Source organism: Solanum stenotomum, chromosome 3 (assembly GCF_019186545.1).
Source record: "Solanum stenotomum isolate F172 chromosome 3, ASM1918654v1, whole genome shotgun sequence".
NCBI lineage: Eukaryota > Viridiplantae > Streptophyta > Magnoliopsida > Solanales > Solanaceae > Solanum > Solanum stenotomum.
This window is the reverse complement of record NC_064284.1, coordinates 21,720,005-21,737,052: the sequence shown is the minus strand read 5'-3', so window position 1 is coordinate 21,737,052 and position 17,048 is coordinate 21,720,005. Positions and strand designations below refer to the sequence as shown.

The following is a 17,048-nucleotide window of genomic DNA, read 5'->3' as shown; positions in this document are numbered from 1 at the left end:
CATAAACTAAACCTGTTAACAAAACCTATGATAGATCAAATTCTTGGGAAAATTCCAGAAAGAAAAAGAAAAAAAATGAATTATGTTCATCTAGGAGGAATCCAAATATTAGTCAAATCGACTTTTAAAGAAGGAATCAATTGTCCCGTAGTAATAAATTTATTGGATGAGAGATTCATTAATGCAAGAGAGGGAAATCTTGGTATAGTAGAAGGAAATCTGGCCTATACAAAACTCCTCTTTACATACTATCCAAAATATTGCATTTCTCTTAAAGATGCCGATTTCAATGACGCATTGAGTTTACATATTCAAGCAATCTTACACCACAGCGTAGGTGACTCTGTGGTGTAAGATTGCTTGAATATGTTGTGTTTCCTTCTTTGGCGGTTAACAGTTCATAATCAACGAAAATATTTTAATTTTATTTTTCATACAAAAGAAAAATAAGAGATTTGATCTTATTACTCAAATATCTCTACATAAAATAAAATGAATAGAATACTAAAAACAATCTATTTAAAGAAAAAACTAAAAAAAGGTTGCAAATCTACCATTTTATAAAGTTCAATTTTTGAAAATATTGTGTTTTAATGAGTTTAGGGATTTAGTTGATAAAATGTTAAGTAGGAGGGTTTACAATACAAATAAGGTCCATCAGATTATTTCTCCTCCTATTTAACACCTAGTTTGGATAGTTGTTACCTATCGTAATTGTTAATTAACACACTATATTTATTATAAATTATTATATAAAGTTTATTATAATATATTGTTAGATAATGATTGAACATTTTATTTTTTGTAATAAGTGATTTGATTTAATTACATTATTATTTTTGTCTTTATTCATCATTTAATAATTTATTTTATTATTTATACTATATTTGCAAGTCTATGGAAACGTACACCTATTTATTGATTATTAAAATGTGAACCCCAGATCTCCTGGGGGGACGGGGGAGGGGGTATTCCTATTCTAAAATAAGACGATTCCTTTTTTTAATTTTTTTTTAATATTAATACAAACTAACTTATATAAATTGAGATGAAAAAAATAGTTGTACACTATATGTACGTCCCAACACCAAATAAAACGTGCTTTAAAAGTCTAGCCATCCCATTTTTCACACTTGAAAAATAATCTTCTACTTATATAAACCACACTTTTAGCTTAAAGCAAATTAAGCAAGCTACTCCAATAGACACCATGTTCTCTTCAGATGAAAATCTCTTTAACTTCATCGTTTTCTTCATTCTTGTTATGGCGTTTCCCACCTTCATCTTATGTCAATTCGTCACTTCTTCTTACGGCAAACACTACACTTCAGCTGATTCAGGTACCACTATTTCTCCGCCAATCGCGTGGGCTTTCATGGAAAGCCCTACGCTTTGGCTCACATTTATCGTATTTCGATTGGGGAAAAATTACACAAATCCATTAGCTTTTATCCTAATTTCCCCTTACCTCTTCCACTACATAAATCGAACAATCATTTACCCTCTTCGCCTCCGTAGCAGAAGCACAAAGAACAATTTCCCTCTGAATATTGCAGTTACGGGTTTTTTTTTCAATTTACTGAATGCTTACATACAGAGCAGATGGGTTTCTCATTACGCTAACTACGAAGAAGACGAGTCATTTTGGGTTAGGTTTGGTATTGGGCTGGGCTTATTCGGGTCGGGTATGCTGGTGAATATTTGGGCAGATGGGGTTTTGTTGGGCCTGAAGAGTCAAGGAGGTGGATACAAGATACCGAGAGGTGGGCTTTTTGATTATGTGAGCAGCCCAAATTATTTGGGAGAGATAATGGAATGGTTGGGCTGGGCTTTGATGACCTGGTCTTGGGCTGGGCTTGCGTTTTTTGTGTACACGTGTGCTAATTTGGTTCCTCGAGCTGTTTCGAATCATAAATGGTACGCGGAGAAATTTGGAGAAGATTATCCCAAGAATAGAAAAGCTGTTTTCCCCTTTTTATATTGATAAAATTAATATATGAATAACTTTTATATAACATTTAGAATTCTATCAACCAAACATGATATAAGTTATGTTGACTTTTCCACCTAATACAAACTTTCTACCAAATATGGTAAAAGTAATATAACTTTTTAAAATGGATAAAATGTAACTTATACAGTAACCAAACGGCTCCTTAGTGTTCCCCGCTCAGATTTTGACAAAGGTGTCCCCTTAAGGTAACACTCAACCAAAAGAAAGCAGGCTTGTACCATTGCTTTGATAAATTTTTGAGTTTATTTTCAAAATCAGATTTTATATAATAGTGAATGGAGAGAGTAATTAATCAATGTATAAAGTATTCCAATGAATATTAATTACTTGTTAATTCTTTTTAAGTTGGTCAAAATATATATTTTCAAGACTAATTAACTACTCTATCAAAGATATAATAGAAAGAACATGGTAATTTATATATTGATTTTATGAAATGACAAATATTATGATCCAACTATTTATAGCAACGAATAACATACAAAAATGAGAGAACTGCTAATTGGCAAGACAGAATTTTGGCACAAATTGCCAAGACACGGGTAAATGGCGAAAATGTCCCTTTGGCTCCAAAACCACTTGTATTTCCCTCCTAAAAAGAAAACCACTTGTATGAGATTTTTGTTGGCTGCCAAATGTACAAATGGGACCCATACCTTAACTATTTCATTTTCTTTCATCTTCCTACTCTTTTTCATTCATTTTAAAAAAAATTCCTTCGACTTTCTTTTTTCCTCCTCTACGTTACTTCATTTGTCAGAGTTATCAAGAATTTTTAAGACTTGCCCAAAATGTCTAATATGCATATTTTACGGTATTATTTATTTGAGAGAAAAAATAAAGTGATTGTGGTGAGAAAATTTTGAATTAATTTTTGAATGAAATGGAAGAAATTGAAGGTAATGAAATTACAAATAAAAAAATCGTAAAATTTTGCGTATTAATTTCTTGAACCTTTTATTTTTCTATACGTATTTTATAGAATGATATATACGAAATATGAGAATTTAGATATTTTGTTTTGTGTTTGTTTATAAAAGATTATACATTGATTTTTTAATATAACTTTTTTCATCATATATAAATTTTTTTAAAATAAAAAAAATGTTATAAATATTTTTTTAAAAAAATTGTTCTATTCATGTATTTCTCTTTATAATAATCAAGTTATTTGCATTTACTTTGTATTTTAATTTATATTTTTATTTTAAGAATGTCAAGAATGAATATTCATGTTCAAAATAACTTATGTCTTTTTAATTGATTATTTTTATTTAAATCAAGCATCATCAAGACATAGTATATCACAACTAAATTTTTAACTTTTTGTAAAAAAATAAAATCGTTGGAACGAATTTATCATATTTCTTAGAAATAATTAAATTCTTAGATAATGCATACATTTTTTGAAGGATCCTATATATAATTAGATCAATTTCTTACATTATCATATATATTCTAATCGACCAAAGCCAAATAGAAAAAAAAATAAATTAAAGTGATAAAAAATTGACTTAATTAATTTGAATTAATTTCAACGTTTGAAAAATCAAACTATCGACCAAAACCAAATAGAAAAAAAAATAAAAAAATTAAAGTGATAAAAAAATCAAATTAATTAATTTGACTTAATTTCAACATTTCAAAAATCAAATTAATTTATTTAATAAAAAAATTATCCAAACTAAATTACTGCTAATTCTACTAAAAATAATTAAATTTCAGCATTTGATAAATAAACTAATTAATACTAAAAATAATAAAATTACAAAAAGAAACGGAAAAGAAGAAGAAGATATGGAATTGGAGAAAAATAATAAAGAAATGGAGCCTTTTAGCTTCTTCTTTTTTAGTGGGACCCAATTTCCACCTGGCAAAATATGAAAGGATCTCATACAAGTATAATCTGGCAGACTGGCACGTATAAGTGTGCCTTGCAAATAATAGCTTTTTTCTTAAAAGTATTAAAAGTGGTTTTACTTTTGAGGGTAATTTAGGTATACGAAATAAATGAATTTATCCAAATATTCTTAACTTTCACCAAAATTACGAAAATACCTGATTTTTATTGCTCATGTCATTTCGTGCCAAAAATCTGTCTTGCCAATTATATTTTCCGATTCTTAAAATATACTCTTCGCAATAATATAATTAGTTCTCACAAATTGAGGTCTTGAGTAGAGAAAGAAAGACAAAACTCTATCGGTCAGACGTCATCAGAAGGATGTGATTTTGCCTTTCCCATCAAATATTGTAACCTATTCATTCTTGGATGGATATATCTATATACTTCGTAGTGGTGTGGTGAGACAAGGTGTAACACAATATAGCCATATTTTTCAATAGTGTAACCTTGATATATTTAGTGGTGGTGAAACAAGTGTAAATGTATTTTTTTCGATGCAATTCAAAAGGTGTCTTTTCTTGTTTTTCATTAACATCAATGTGCACCTAACGGGTCTTTATATAACCTTGTATTTATAAGTCCAGAGCCAAAATGACCACTTTTTTCTTTCAAAATGCATAAAGGGCCATTGAATTTTTTTAATACCAAATCGAACAGCGGGATCATTTTTCAATTTTAACGCCGTGAGGGGAATGTATAATATTCAATCTTTCTCGCTGCAGGGGCAGTGATTTTGTGGGAAGGATCTCGCTGCTGGGGCAGCAAATTGTCCAATCTGGAATTAAAAAAAATTCAATGACCCTTTTTGCATTTTAGAAGGAAAAAGTAACCCTTTTTGACTCCGAACTCCTCTAGTTACGCTTGTGCTTAATTCTTTTCCTCTTTGACGTGAAGTAAGAGTATCAATTGGTGCTATGTGAGTTTTAGTGTCTAATTTGTCTCGTATTATCCAAAAGCAAAAGTTAGAGTAAGACCAATATTAGGTCATTTTAAACGTTAACGCAATGGTTGCTTCAACTTGTTCATGATGTAAAACAATGCACATAATTATGCATTTTGACTGAACAGTTAAATAGCAAATTTATGTTGCTAGTACCATTTTCGACCCTACAAGGAAGCACATAAAAACAATGCTTTCTTTTTTTAAAAAAAATAAAAAAACTTAGCTTCATATCAACCACAAATTTTATAATTACAGACCTAATACTAGAAGAATAGTGGTGGGGTGGGGAGTAAAAAATCTTAATCAAATTGAGCAATAAAGTATGCTTCATCACCTAATTAACTAAGCGCTATTGATTGAGGAATATAGTGGATATCTACTCGAATTAGATTCATTATAGAGATCACCACAATATTTAAACTTGTAGCCAATTATTTATATATATATATAGTTAATGATCAATAATTAAGAAAGTTTATACCTTCTAGCTTATTTAAGCAACATAATACTACAATCATTGTATTTTTTCTAATCATGGACCACTCTGATCTTGCTTATTTTATTAGAATTTGGACAAATTTTTGTTCATAATTTCAAATGAGGGGGACCACTCTTTCTTCTATTCATTTCTTTTGGTAGGTTTGAGGTAGGCAAGAAGTTTGAGCACAAGTTCAATCAAACTTAGTAACTTTTGTTAAAATAGTATACTTGTATTAAATAAATTTATTAAATATATACAAATATTAAAGTTTAGAATTCAGTTATTAATATTTTAAATCGTCGTTATAAAATTAAAAGCTATAAAATTAATATTTTTTTTAAAACCCTTAGATAATCCACAATCGCTATAACCTTTGCCATAACCTCTATCTTTCGGATGAGCACTACTATGAGCATTTTGTGCGGGTATTCATATTAATTTGTCAGAGTCCTATGTAAATTGTAATGACAAGCAAAGAATATGACCTTTGACAGTAGCTTAAAACACGGAGGTACGTGTGTACAGTTACAACCAAGTTTCAAGTAGTTTTTTTTTTTTTTAGTTAAACTTGGACCATTGGTCCGATACTATTAATAAAGGGGTTTCAAGTAGTTATTAATGTAAACCAACCATATTTCTCGTGCAAAAATTGTCTCTTCAAAGCAGAAACAGCCATTTGAGCTCCTACTAGTATTGATAGTTACGTCTGGCGTATTCATAATTTTGAAATGGTGAGTGCACAATTATAAAAATGTTGATCTATGATATAAATTTTATCAGTTTGATATTTAGGTTTTTATTACTAAAAATCATTAAAATTTTAAAACTATAGGTCTAAAATTAATTATGATATATCATAATTAGTTTAAATGTTAAAAATGCTACCAATTACCACTTAGAGAAGTGTTATCTAATTTTAGAAAGAAAAATAAAACAAGATACATATAAAATTCAATTTCCAACCTCGTGGAGAGAGGTGCACCCAGTCATAATCACATTATGTGATACTCCGTGTGTGGGTTCACACATCTATATTTCAATATTTAAAAAAAAATATAACACTACTATATATAATCTCGGGAGGGAACTATGGATTCACGTGAACTCGGTAACCCCTAGACACGCCTCTGCTCCATCATATTATCAAACAACATAATTTGTTCGACCTGATAAAATTAGCTTTTAAAATTATGATCCGATCAATCCAGCCCCAAAGGATCCTATAATAAATTTTATTTTATACGAGGCCAACAAAAGATCCCTTGGATATAATGAAAAAGAAAAATATTTTTAGTAATAAAACTAGAGAAAGTTATATTGACAAACGTTTGAAATGGGTCCAAATGAAACATGACGGGCACAAAAGATTCATATCAGCGACGTAATTGCATACGTCTTTAAGTTGTACTCCATCCATCCCCTTTATGTTGCGTTGTTGTATTTAACTGGACATAGAATTTAAGAAGAAGATTTAATTTTTTTTTTTTTTTGTAGATATATCATTTTACTAAAGCTAAAATTTTAAAAATTAAATTTTATTTCTAAATAAAGAAGTATTAAGAAAAAAAAAACATGCCGTACAACAATTTATAAATAATCACTTTTCAGCCTTGTAATATATCTATCTATATTACCTTAAAAACATGAACTCCTAACTTGAATGTTAAACTACTATAATATCTCTAACTTATGTTGTGACCTTTTCGATGAGTTGTGATTTTTCTGATAAGTTATGACTTTTTTCAAAGGATTGTGATTTTTCAATGAGTTGTGACTTTTCCAAATATTTGTGACTTTTCCAATAGTTCTGACTTTTCAAAGAGTTGTGACTTTTTCAATAAGTTGTGACTTTTCCACAGGGTTGTGAATTTTTGAAAAGGTCATGACTTTTCAGATAAGACACAAAAAAACTTGTTCATACTACCATTTGTTGACTATAAATAGAGGGGTTTCCTCTCATTTTTTCAACGATAATTTTTTTTTAATCTTCTACTCTTCTTCTTCATGCATTTAAAAAAAATTCGTGTGATTTATTGTCGTTGAGTGAGTTCGAAGTTTCGCGGAATATGAGATATCACTATTCTGATGAAGTAAATTGTTCTATCCTAAGAGGGTATATTCATTAACCTCGAGTACTTGAGGAAAATAATTCTGATGATATGATAATTATTTTTTTGCTAATATATACATTAGTATGTAATGTTGATGTAGTCTAAATTTATTTGTTTTTGTTAACAATTTCTCTTGTGATGTAGATATATACTTATGAATATCTTTTTCAAAAATTATTAAACTTCTCAAGAGTCAAAGAATTGACATGATTTGTTTTTTGATGCTCAATACAAAATAATGACTTTATTTATGTGTAAATTTCATATATGACATATATTGTAGTACTATTTTCAGGCTATAGCAGTAGATTTAGACTTTCAAGCTATAGCATTAAAAATTTCAGGTTATAACAAATTCACAAATAAAAGAAATGTTTTTATTAATTCGAAAAAAGTTTTTTTTGAAAAAATAATTAAAAAAAAAACAAAATTATAGATAATAAAGTAAAAAACTGAAAGTGTGGCCTGTAATTTAATTTGAATTTATTGTAGATAATTAATGATTAGCATGAAATAAGGGATTCAAACAAATTAACAATATTTTTTATCCTTAATTCACTCAAAATCAATTAAGATAAATTAAAAAATCAGATCATATCATTCTTTTGTAGATAATTAATAAATAGCACGAATTAAGGGATTTAAACTAATTAAGATTATTTAGTATCCTTAATTCACTAAAATAAGTTAAAATCAAATAAAAATTCAGATTTTATTTTCTTCTTTTTTCAACGTTTCTCTCTCTTCAATTTGCAACAAAAAAAATTCAACGTTTCTCTCTTCAATTTTCAACAAAAAAAAAATCCCACATTCGAGTAATTGAAGTTTTTTTCATCTTTGAAAATTCTTGATTTTGTTGTGATGGACAACTACGTATCAGTTTTAATCAAACATGGTGAAAGATGAGATCCTTCAAGTTAGTATTTATTATTGTTTAACGTTTGTTTTAGAATGATAGCGAAATGAAACAAAAATGATCAAACTGTCGATTAATTGAAGGTGGAGTCATATTTTGTTAACTGTTGATATCATATTATGTTTACTGTTGTGAAATGTAAAAAATTTAGTGTTTTTTTTTGTTTATTTGTTTATTTTGTATACGGTTATTGTTTTGTGAAATTATAAATTTAATTTGATTTTATGAATAAATTTGATAGAATAAATTAAATGAAATTTGTATGAAAGTGTGCTAATTATTCTGTAAAAATAATTTCATTATAATGTTGACGAATTTATGAAAATTTATTTTATTTGATAATGAATTTGATAGTATAAGTCGAATGAATTATGTATGAAAAGTGTGTTAAGAAATATGTAAAAAAAAATTGGAATTCTTGACGAAGTGTATTACAAGTATTTTAAATTGGTATTAAATGTGAAATTGTTGAGTTTATATTAGTTTTGCTATTTTTGTATAAAGTTGGGTGACAGTAATTAATTATTTGGGACGAGAAATGTATATAGTTTGAATGAATAATCGTTTTGTATGAAATGTGTATTAAATGAGTATGAAATGTATAAATTTGGTATGAGTGATGATTGTTGTATGAAATGTGTATTAAGTGAATATTAAATGTGAAATATTATGTTTTGTATGAAATTTGTTTTGTAATGTATTGTCTGAATGATATTTGTATGAAAAAATAATGATGAGTGTGTATAATTTTGTTGTTATTATAATGATTTTTATGGATGAAATTTGTATTGTCTTTGAAATGAAAAGTTAATATTATTTAACATATTTCTAATTAATTTGTATAATGTTAGACTAATTGTTTTTTTTTTTAATGAAACAGAGAATTATGTTGATTTTCAACTGAAATGAATTATATATGAAAGAGGGTTGCTGATGTGAAATTCAAAAGGTTCAAAGTTATTTGTAGTAGATGTTATCAAGTTGGCCACAACATGAAGCATGTTTAAATTATCCTGTGCAAAACTAATGATTGTTTAGTTGTTTAGACTATATATAATTTTTATTTTATTTTGTTGTTTCGATTAATGTTTTGTTTTGATATGAAACATAAAAGTGCATTATAAACTTAGTGTTTAATATACCGTTCATTCTTTATACATTGTTCATTCATTAATCATACAGATTACATACTGTTAAAATAAATTTTATTCCAGCTTAATATATAAGATAGTGTAAATATTAGTGATAATTATAAAAGGCAATTATGGTATCCTGAGTATTTAATTAATGTAAGTTTACATGAATATTAATTTGGTTTTCAACTGGTGTCCTACTATAAATAAATTTAAAACAAATTGCAATTAGTGTTTCATTCCCACACTAACTTCAGTTAGTGTCATACACATATTAATCAAAATTTCATACACGTTTTATCCAAACAACATGTATAAAAATTGATAAATTCATATAATCACACAATTTATACCATTTGTATATCAATATTATATCACAATTCATACAATATCCAACAATAAAATATTAAACTCATAGGCATACACGTATTAATCAGATTTCATACATGTTTCATCCAAAAACATGTTTAGAATATAAAGTAAGCATAATGTGATTTTTTTTAGAAAAAATCAGTAGTTTGACAAATCATACCATTTTCATACCAATTTAATAATTTATACCATAAACACAGTTAATAGACAATCACACCAATGTTAAAACGCATTCATACCATTTGTATACCATTATTATATCACAATTCATAAAATTTTCAAAATCAAAACATTTAAGCGTAGTCATACACATATTAATCAGATTTCATACACATTTCATCCTATAAATGTACAATTTGGAAACACACTAATATTTTCAAAATAGTATCTTAAAATTGTAATAGGCCATCAGTAATTTATATGTAAACGGTATCTGCCTGAAAGAAAACATATGATATTATATATCATCAAATACTTAAAGACAAAAAAATTGTCCAAAAGTTTTTTAAAAATAACTTTTTGTTGTTCTTCTTGTTGATGGTTTTGAAGATGCTCCAACTTCTACATTTTTTTTTCTTTTTTTCTTTTTGATTTCAGTAACAAGATCAAAATTGGAATCATAAGGGATTTCAACAATTTTCCCCTTCATCTTCTTCCCCTTTTGATTTGCAGGGGTGACCTTTTTTTTTCTTCATTTTTTCTCTGTTTGTCGCTCCTTCAACTTAGATAATCATCCGTCACCGGATTTTGAATATTCGCCGGATTTTCAACAATTTCACCCAATCTGGGACTCTTTTGAGGCGTTTCAATGGGTTTCTTAGACATAATTTTGTTGAAAAAAAAAATTTGGACGAAAGATTGAATGTTGGTGCAATTGGCTGGTGAGAAAAATGGGAGAGAAGAAGGTGAAAGTGAGGTAATAGCGAGTATAGTTGGATATGTGTGGGGGAAGGGTGGTGGGATTGACTAATGGGAGGTTATGGGTATAACATTAAATAAGGAAGTGTAATCAATGTAAAATCCCTATAATTGTGTAAGAGATAATTATGGGGTATTCTTTATTTAAATAACTTAATAATAATATAAAATTACAAAAAATTACTTATTTAATAAAGTAAAATTTAATTAATTTATAAATAATTAGTGATATGTTATAACCCGTAATTAAACTGTTATAAGCAAGGATTTTTTAAAAGTAGATTTAAAACCTGTAATATTAACTCTTAAATGTGTATATGGGGTGATTTAAAATCAATGATACTTATGTGATTTAGATTGTCAGGAAGTTTTCTTCAAAATAGTTATTAATATATAAACATTACTCTTTTGTTTAATTGATTTACTATTTGTTAATATTTAAGTATTTTCGACGAAAAAAGTTTATATGACTTGTAATAACGCCAGTTGAAATTTATTACTAAAGAATCTGCAATATTATTTTGTGCAAAGTTTATTATTCATCTTCGCTTAAATATTCTGAATTGATAATCACGTGCAACGCACATATCGGAAAACTAGTTAAAAAATAAGTATAGCATTGAAGTTTCAGTTTCAGTTTCTACTAATGAAACTCCAAAATATCATCCTTCAATTTTACTTGTTAAAGCAAAATTCTAGGAAAATGACTATTTTTTAAGACGAGTAGAAAAAATGAAGTGGACGATATTTTTACTATAAATTGGAGTGGGTCGGTGGGGTAATTGTTTTGTTGATGATGTCAAATCGATGTTAGAAATGAAGGAAGTTCGAAATTTTGACTGAACAAACATGAGTTTCCACATTGGATTATGAAACAAATCTGATTTCCAATATAAATAATGATATATAGTATTATTGCTGAAAATAAATTACAACGTAGAATACGCACAACAAATTAATAACACACTAACTATGGAGAGATTAACATAGCCAAAGCTTCAACATAATTTGCATAACAGATCTTTCTAATTCCTAGACATTTTTAACAATAGCTAATTAGGTCTGGATCCCAAATAAAACCCTCAAACATTTTACTCGATTCAATAATATCAACTAAATCAATCTTATTTACCACGTCTATCCCCTATACCCTTATAGAGTTATATTGGTTCACAGCAGATTATCGGCCCAATCCAGTGAAGGGAGCAATTTATTCGCAGCCCAATGTACGAGTCAGGCCTGATTGAACCAAGATCAGATCACCAACATGCAGGAAGGTTAATGATTTTGAGATTAGTCTTTCTTTAGAGCAACTTTCACAAGTAGCAAACAATAAAATCATATTTATATGCTATAGCAAAGTTTGCATAATTACGCTCCATAGCAAACATATATATGTATAATTTACTATACATATACAATTGAAAGCTATGTCTATTTCGCTATACATATATACAAAAAGAAGCAATTGTTTAATTCGTTGGCTCCACTTCAGATTTGTATAATTTCGCTGGCAGGCCATTTGTATAAATTGTTGTTAGCCTCTCGTTTGTATAAATCGTTGACAAAAATATTTGTATATCAAAAATCACTCTCTCTTTCGCTTTATACAAACATAAATTATACATTATACAAACATAAATTATACATTATATTTGTATAATTTGTGTTTGTATAAAATGAGAAAGAGAGAAAGGCAAAAGAGAATTGGGCAGGAGAATATTTGTATTGTATAATTATAAGTGTATAAGGCGAATATATATGTATTTGCATGTGTATATATAATTTTCTTTCGCTTTATACAAACATAAATTTTACATTATATTGTATAATCTGTGTTTTGTATAAAATGAGAAAGAGAGAAAGGCAAAAGAGAACTGTGCAGGGGAATATTTTTATTGTATAATTATAAGTGTGTGTGACGAATATATATGTATTTGCATGTGTATATACAATTTTCTCTCGCTTTATACAAACAGAAATGCAATTTATACAATTCTGTTGTATAAAGCGAGAGAGGCGAGCACAAAGGGAGTGAGCGAGAAAGGGAGAGTGGCAAGCGATAATTTGGAGGGAGAGAGGTGACTGACAAACGTTTGTTACGGGGCGCAATTAAATCAAACAGTAGCTACTTCATTTATTTTAGATTATAAATTTGTCATTTTGTACAATTATCCCTTCTTAAAATTAGGGCCTATCTGACGAGATGTACCAAATGGGCTTCTTATGGAATTATACATGTAATAAAATTGAGATAATTAGGTGAATAGACCATTTGATAAATTTAATTACCAAAAAAATGACCATTTCTAATGTGAATTGTGTCGAGCAAATTATATATTAAAAGATTCGAAATATCGAGAAGATTTTATATCTTTAATTTGAGACTCTTGAGATGTGATTTTGAATTGATTGAGATTGAATAGTCAGTATATTTTATGTATAGTCAGTGTATACTTCATGTATAGTTAAGTTATATTCAACTTTTTGATTGTATCATAATGTATAGTCAATGTATAGCTCATGTATATGTAAGTTATATTATATAGTCAGTGTATACTTTCTAAGACTTTGGCTAAGTTATATTGTATAGTCAGTGTATAATTTCTAAGACTTTGGGTAAGTCATATTGTATACTTAGGGCTCGTTTGGTGTGAGGGATTAAAAATAATAGTGATGGGATATTTTTTTTTTGTGTTGTTTGGTTGCCATGTTTGGGATAACTTATCCCACCATTTATATCATAGTGATGGGATAAGTTATCCCATATACATGGTGGGATAAGTTATCCCAGGATAGCTAACCCCATGATAACTTATCCTGGGATAACTTGTTTCCACCCAAACGACCCCTAAAATGTATACTTTTATGACTTTTAAATATTTTTTTTAATTGTATAGTCAGTGTATAGTTAGTGTATACTTTATTGTATATATTTGAAACTATTCCAATAAAATTTTGGACAGTTAATTATGTAAAATGTCAACCCATAATATTTTGTATAACTTACATAAATCTCATAGTGTAAAGAGTAAATTACATCTTATCCTTACTTTTTTTCTAATTACAATAATCGCTTAAATTTGTACCTTCCGGATACATAAGTCACCATCCGGATACATTAATTCTAATACAAAAAAAATCTTTCTGTTGCACTAAAAAAGGAATAAAATCTGAAAATTAATTAAATCCCATAAATTACGCTTATGTTTCTTCTTACTCTCAATCATATAGAGGCAAATCTTAATTGAACGAAGAAATTCAAAATTTCAAATTGCTCCCCCCGTTCAACGAAGAAACCTTTCAGATTTGATTCAAAAACTTTTGTCGAAATTTTGGGTAAGCGAGGTAAGTTATGAAGGATACAAAAGTGATGAAATTGTTGTTGGACAAACAATATCCTTTTGAATCTTCAAGTTTATTGAAGATCCTTTCAATTTTGATTCAAGATTATCAAAAATTTTGAGATTCAAGATTCTTTCTTCTCCAAGTTCAGCGAAGATCCTTTCTATTTTGATTCAAAATTGTTGAAAATTTTGAGATTCAAAATTTTTCTCTTAGTTTATTGAAGATCCTTTCAATTTTGAATCAAAATTGTCGAAAAATTTGAGAAGATACATCATGAATATCTTTGCTACTTAGATTTTACTATTTGTGTATCTTGTTTAAATTGATAATTATTGTATTTATACTAGATACATTAAATAAATAATTATTGTCCATAAGATGTTAGATTTGAGATCGATACATTACTGTGTGGTAGTTGCTATGTAATTGATACATTTAGTATAAATTCGAATTTACGTATCATATCTAAAAAATTAGTGCATGATACATTACCATTTATGTATATCGTTTAATTGATAAGTATTGTATTTATAATAGATATATTAAATAAGTAATTGTTGTCCATAAGATGTTAGATTTGAGATCGATACATTACCGTGTGACAGTTGCTATGTAATTGATACATTTAGTATAAATTCGAATTTATGTATCATCGCTAAAAAATTAGTGCATGACACATTACTATTTATGTATCTCGTTTAAATTGATAAGTATTTTATTGTTTGCCTGGAAAAATATTTATAACTTATATAATGTATCATTTTATAGTTGATATAATGTATATGATACAATAAGGTTATGAAAGAAGGATGTATGTAAACTGAAATAAAGTGTATCTATAAATGTATCACAATAAATAAGAATTAAGTTATCAATTAGATACATGGACAAACACAATCCATTAAAGAAATTTGATTATTGAAAACACCAGAAAAAAGAGGAAAATATTAGACTGTATGAAATTTTGGTGAAATTGAAACTAATATTATTATGAGAAAATTAAAAGATTAAATGATAATACAAGAATCCTAATTAGTTTCAATGAATGATTAGTTGTTAGAGTCCATAACCAACTCAAATTATGAAAAATTTATAAATATTATATATTTTTTTTAATCAAACACCCGAGGTGAGTTTTATTAACCAAAAATAAAGAAATCAAATACAAATACCAAACCCAACAGTGATTTGGAAATAATAAAAAAACAAAACAACTACTAAACCAAAAAAAGAAAAAGAAGGAAAAAGACAAAATAAAAAGAAAAGGTGACAGAAAAGGCAAAAACTTGTACAAATATTATATTATAATTATTAACAAATAATAACAACTACTACTACTTCTTTTTTTTTCCCTAATTTACGTTTTAGTGTAAAAAAATTGAAGTTCACATAGTTTATTTTATTATAAATTTGGAGTATTTTAAAAAATAGGTAAAAGACTCATAAATATTTTTTTAAAACTTTTTTATCTAAAAATATCCTTAACCTACGGAAAAGAGACTGATTTTGAATTTCAAACGTGAATGAGAAAATAACTATCAAGATTCTATGACTAAAAATAAGGAGAGATTTGTGAAGTGAAATAAGGAAGGAATAAATGTTGGTTTTAAGAGTTAGAATTTATGTATCCAACTTTTGGGGGTTTGGAAGTAAAACAAGGGATTCTGGAAAATTTTAGAACTGGTAGGAAATAATGGAAATTATGAGAAAAAAAGATGTTTATATAGGTAATTTATCCTAAAATTTACTTACCATATTTTTAGTACAATTTTCTAAAATTAAGCTAAAAAAGAGTAAGTAATCATACGAGACATAGCACCACGAAAACCATCTTAACAAGTCGATTTAAGTTCATCCAACGACAATCATGCATCTAGCATAATCTTATAATGGAAAATTTAGTTCCACATAGACATTTAGGAATCATAACAAAACATCTAAAGACAAATATAAAAATAATAAATATGGAGAAGAAAGAAAAAAAAAATTATCCGGCCTCCGTGCCGACGCATAACCCAATTTCCTATATTCCATTTTCATTATATAGGAAAAACCAATTTAAACTTAATATCAAAATGGATTCATAAGCTTATGAGTAACCCATTTGGCCATTCATGTAATACTCCTCTGTTTGGTCGTCTTTATTAAAAGTAGATGTTCTTTAGTAGGCGTTTGGCCATGCGATACCATATTACAATATGGTATTATGAGATGAAATCAGCGTTTGAACATGCGATTTTATGCTGATTTCATCTCATGATTCCATATCATGAGAGGTGATATCATATTCTTCAAAAAACATGATATGGAATTACATGATGATTTCATATCATGATTTGAGATATTTTAATACAATACTTGATCCATTAGTTTATATTTTGTTAAAACAACCCCACATTTATATCTACTAACCATTTGTTTCATATGTAAATAAAATTTATAATCATATCATTATTTTTTAAAATTTATTATTCTCACCGACATAAAATTTATTATTCGCACCCACATATAGTCACTTTAACTCACACCTCACGATTGTGAAACTTTTCAACATTCACTTGAAACAATTAACCGGCATGTTAAAATAGTTGCCAAGGCAATTAGTAAGATAGCACCAACATTTATACAACCAAAATATATGACTGGTGTACATTCCAAAATTCGACATAATACTTGATTTTGGCCTTGGTTTAAGGTAAAATTTCAATCACATTAATAAATTTATTTTATGGCCTTAATAAGTGCACATTTATATTTTATGTGTAAGTTATTAGTATTTAGTTACATATTTCTGCCACATGGTAACTTTAAATTACATCCTTAGAATAAATATTATTTATTTACACAAAACTGTCTCATTTACGTCACATATGCTTTTAGTAATTCTTTATAAAATGTTTTTTGGT

The 17,048-nt window shown here is 27.6% G+C and overlaps 1 protein-coding gene across 1 annotated transcript; it reads left to right on the top strand.

Moving 5' to 3' along the window:
• The first annotated feature begins 1,139 nt into the window (after positions 1–1,139).
• Positions 1,140–2,015, top strand: LOC125861021 (steroid 5-alpha-reductase DET2). Its single transcript, XM_049541107.1, has one exon. The coding sequence runs from the start codon at positions 1,211–1,213 to the stop codon at positions 1,982–1,984; it is 774 nt and encodes a 257-aa protein (XP_049397064.1). The 5' UTR covers positions 1,140–1,210; the 3' UTR covers positions 1,985–2,015.
• Positions 2,016–17,048: the final 15,033 nt, after the last annotated feature.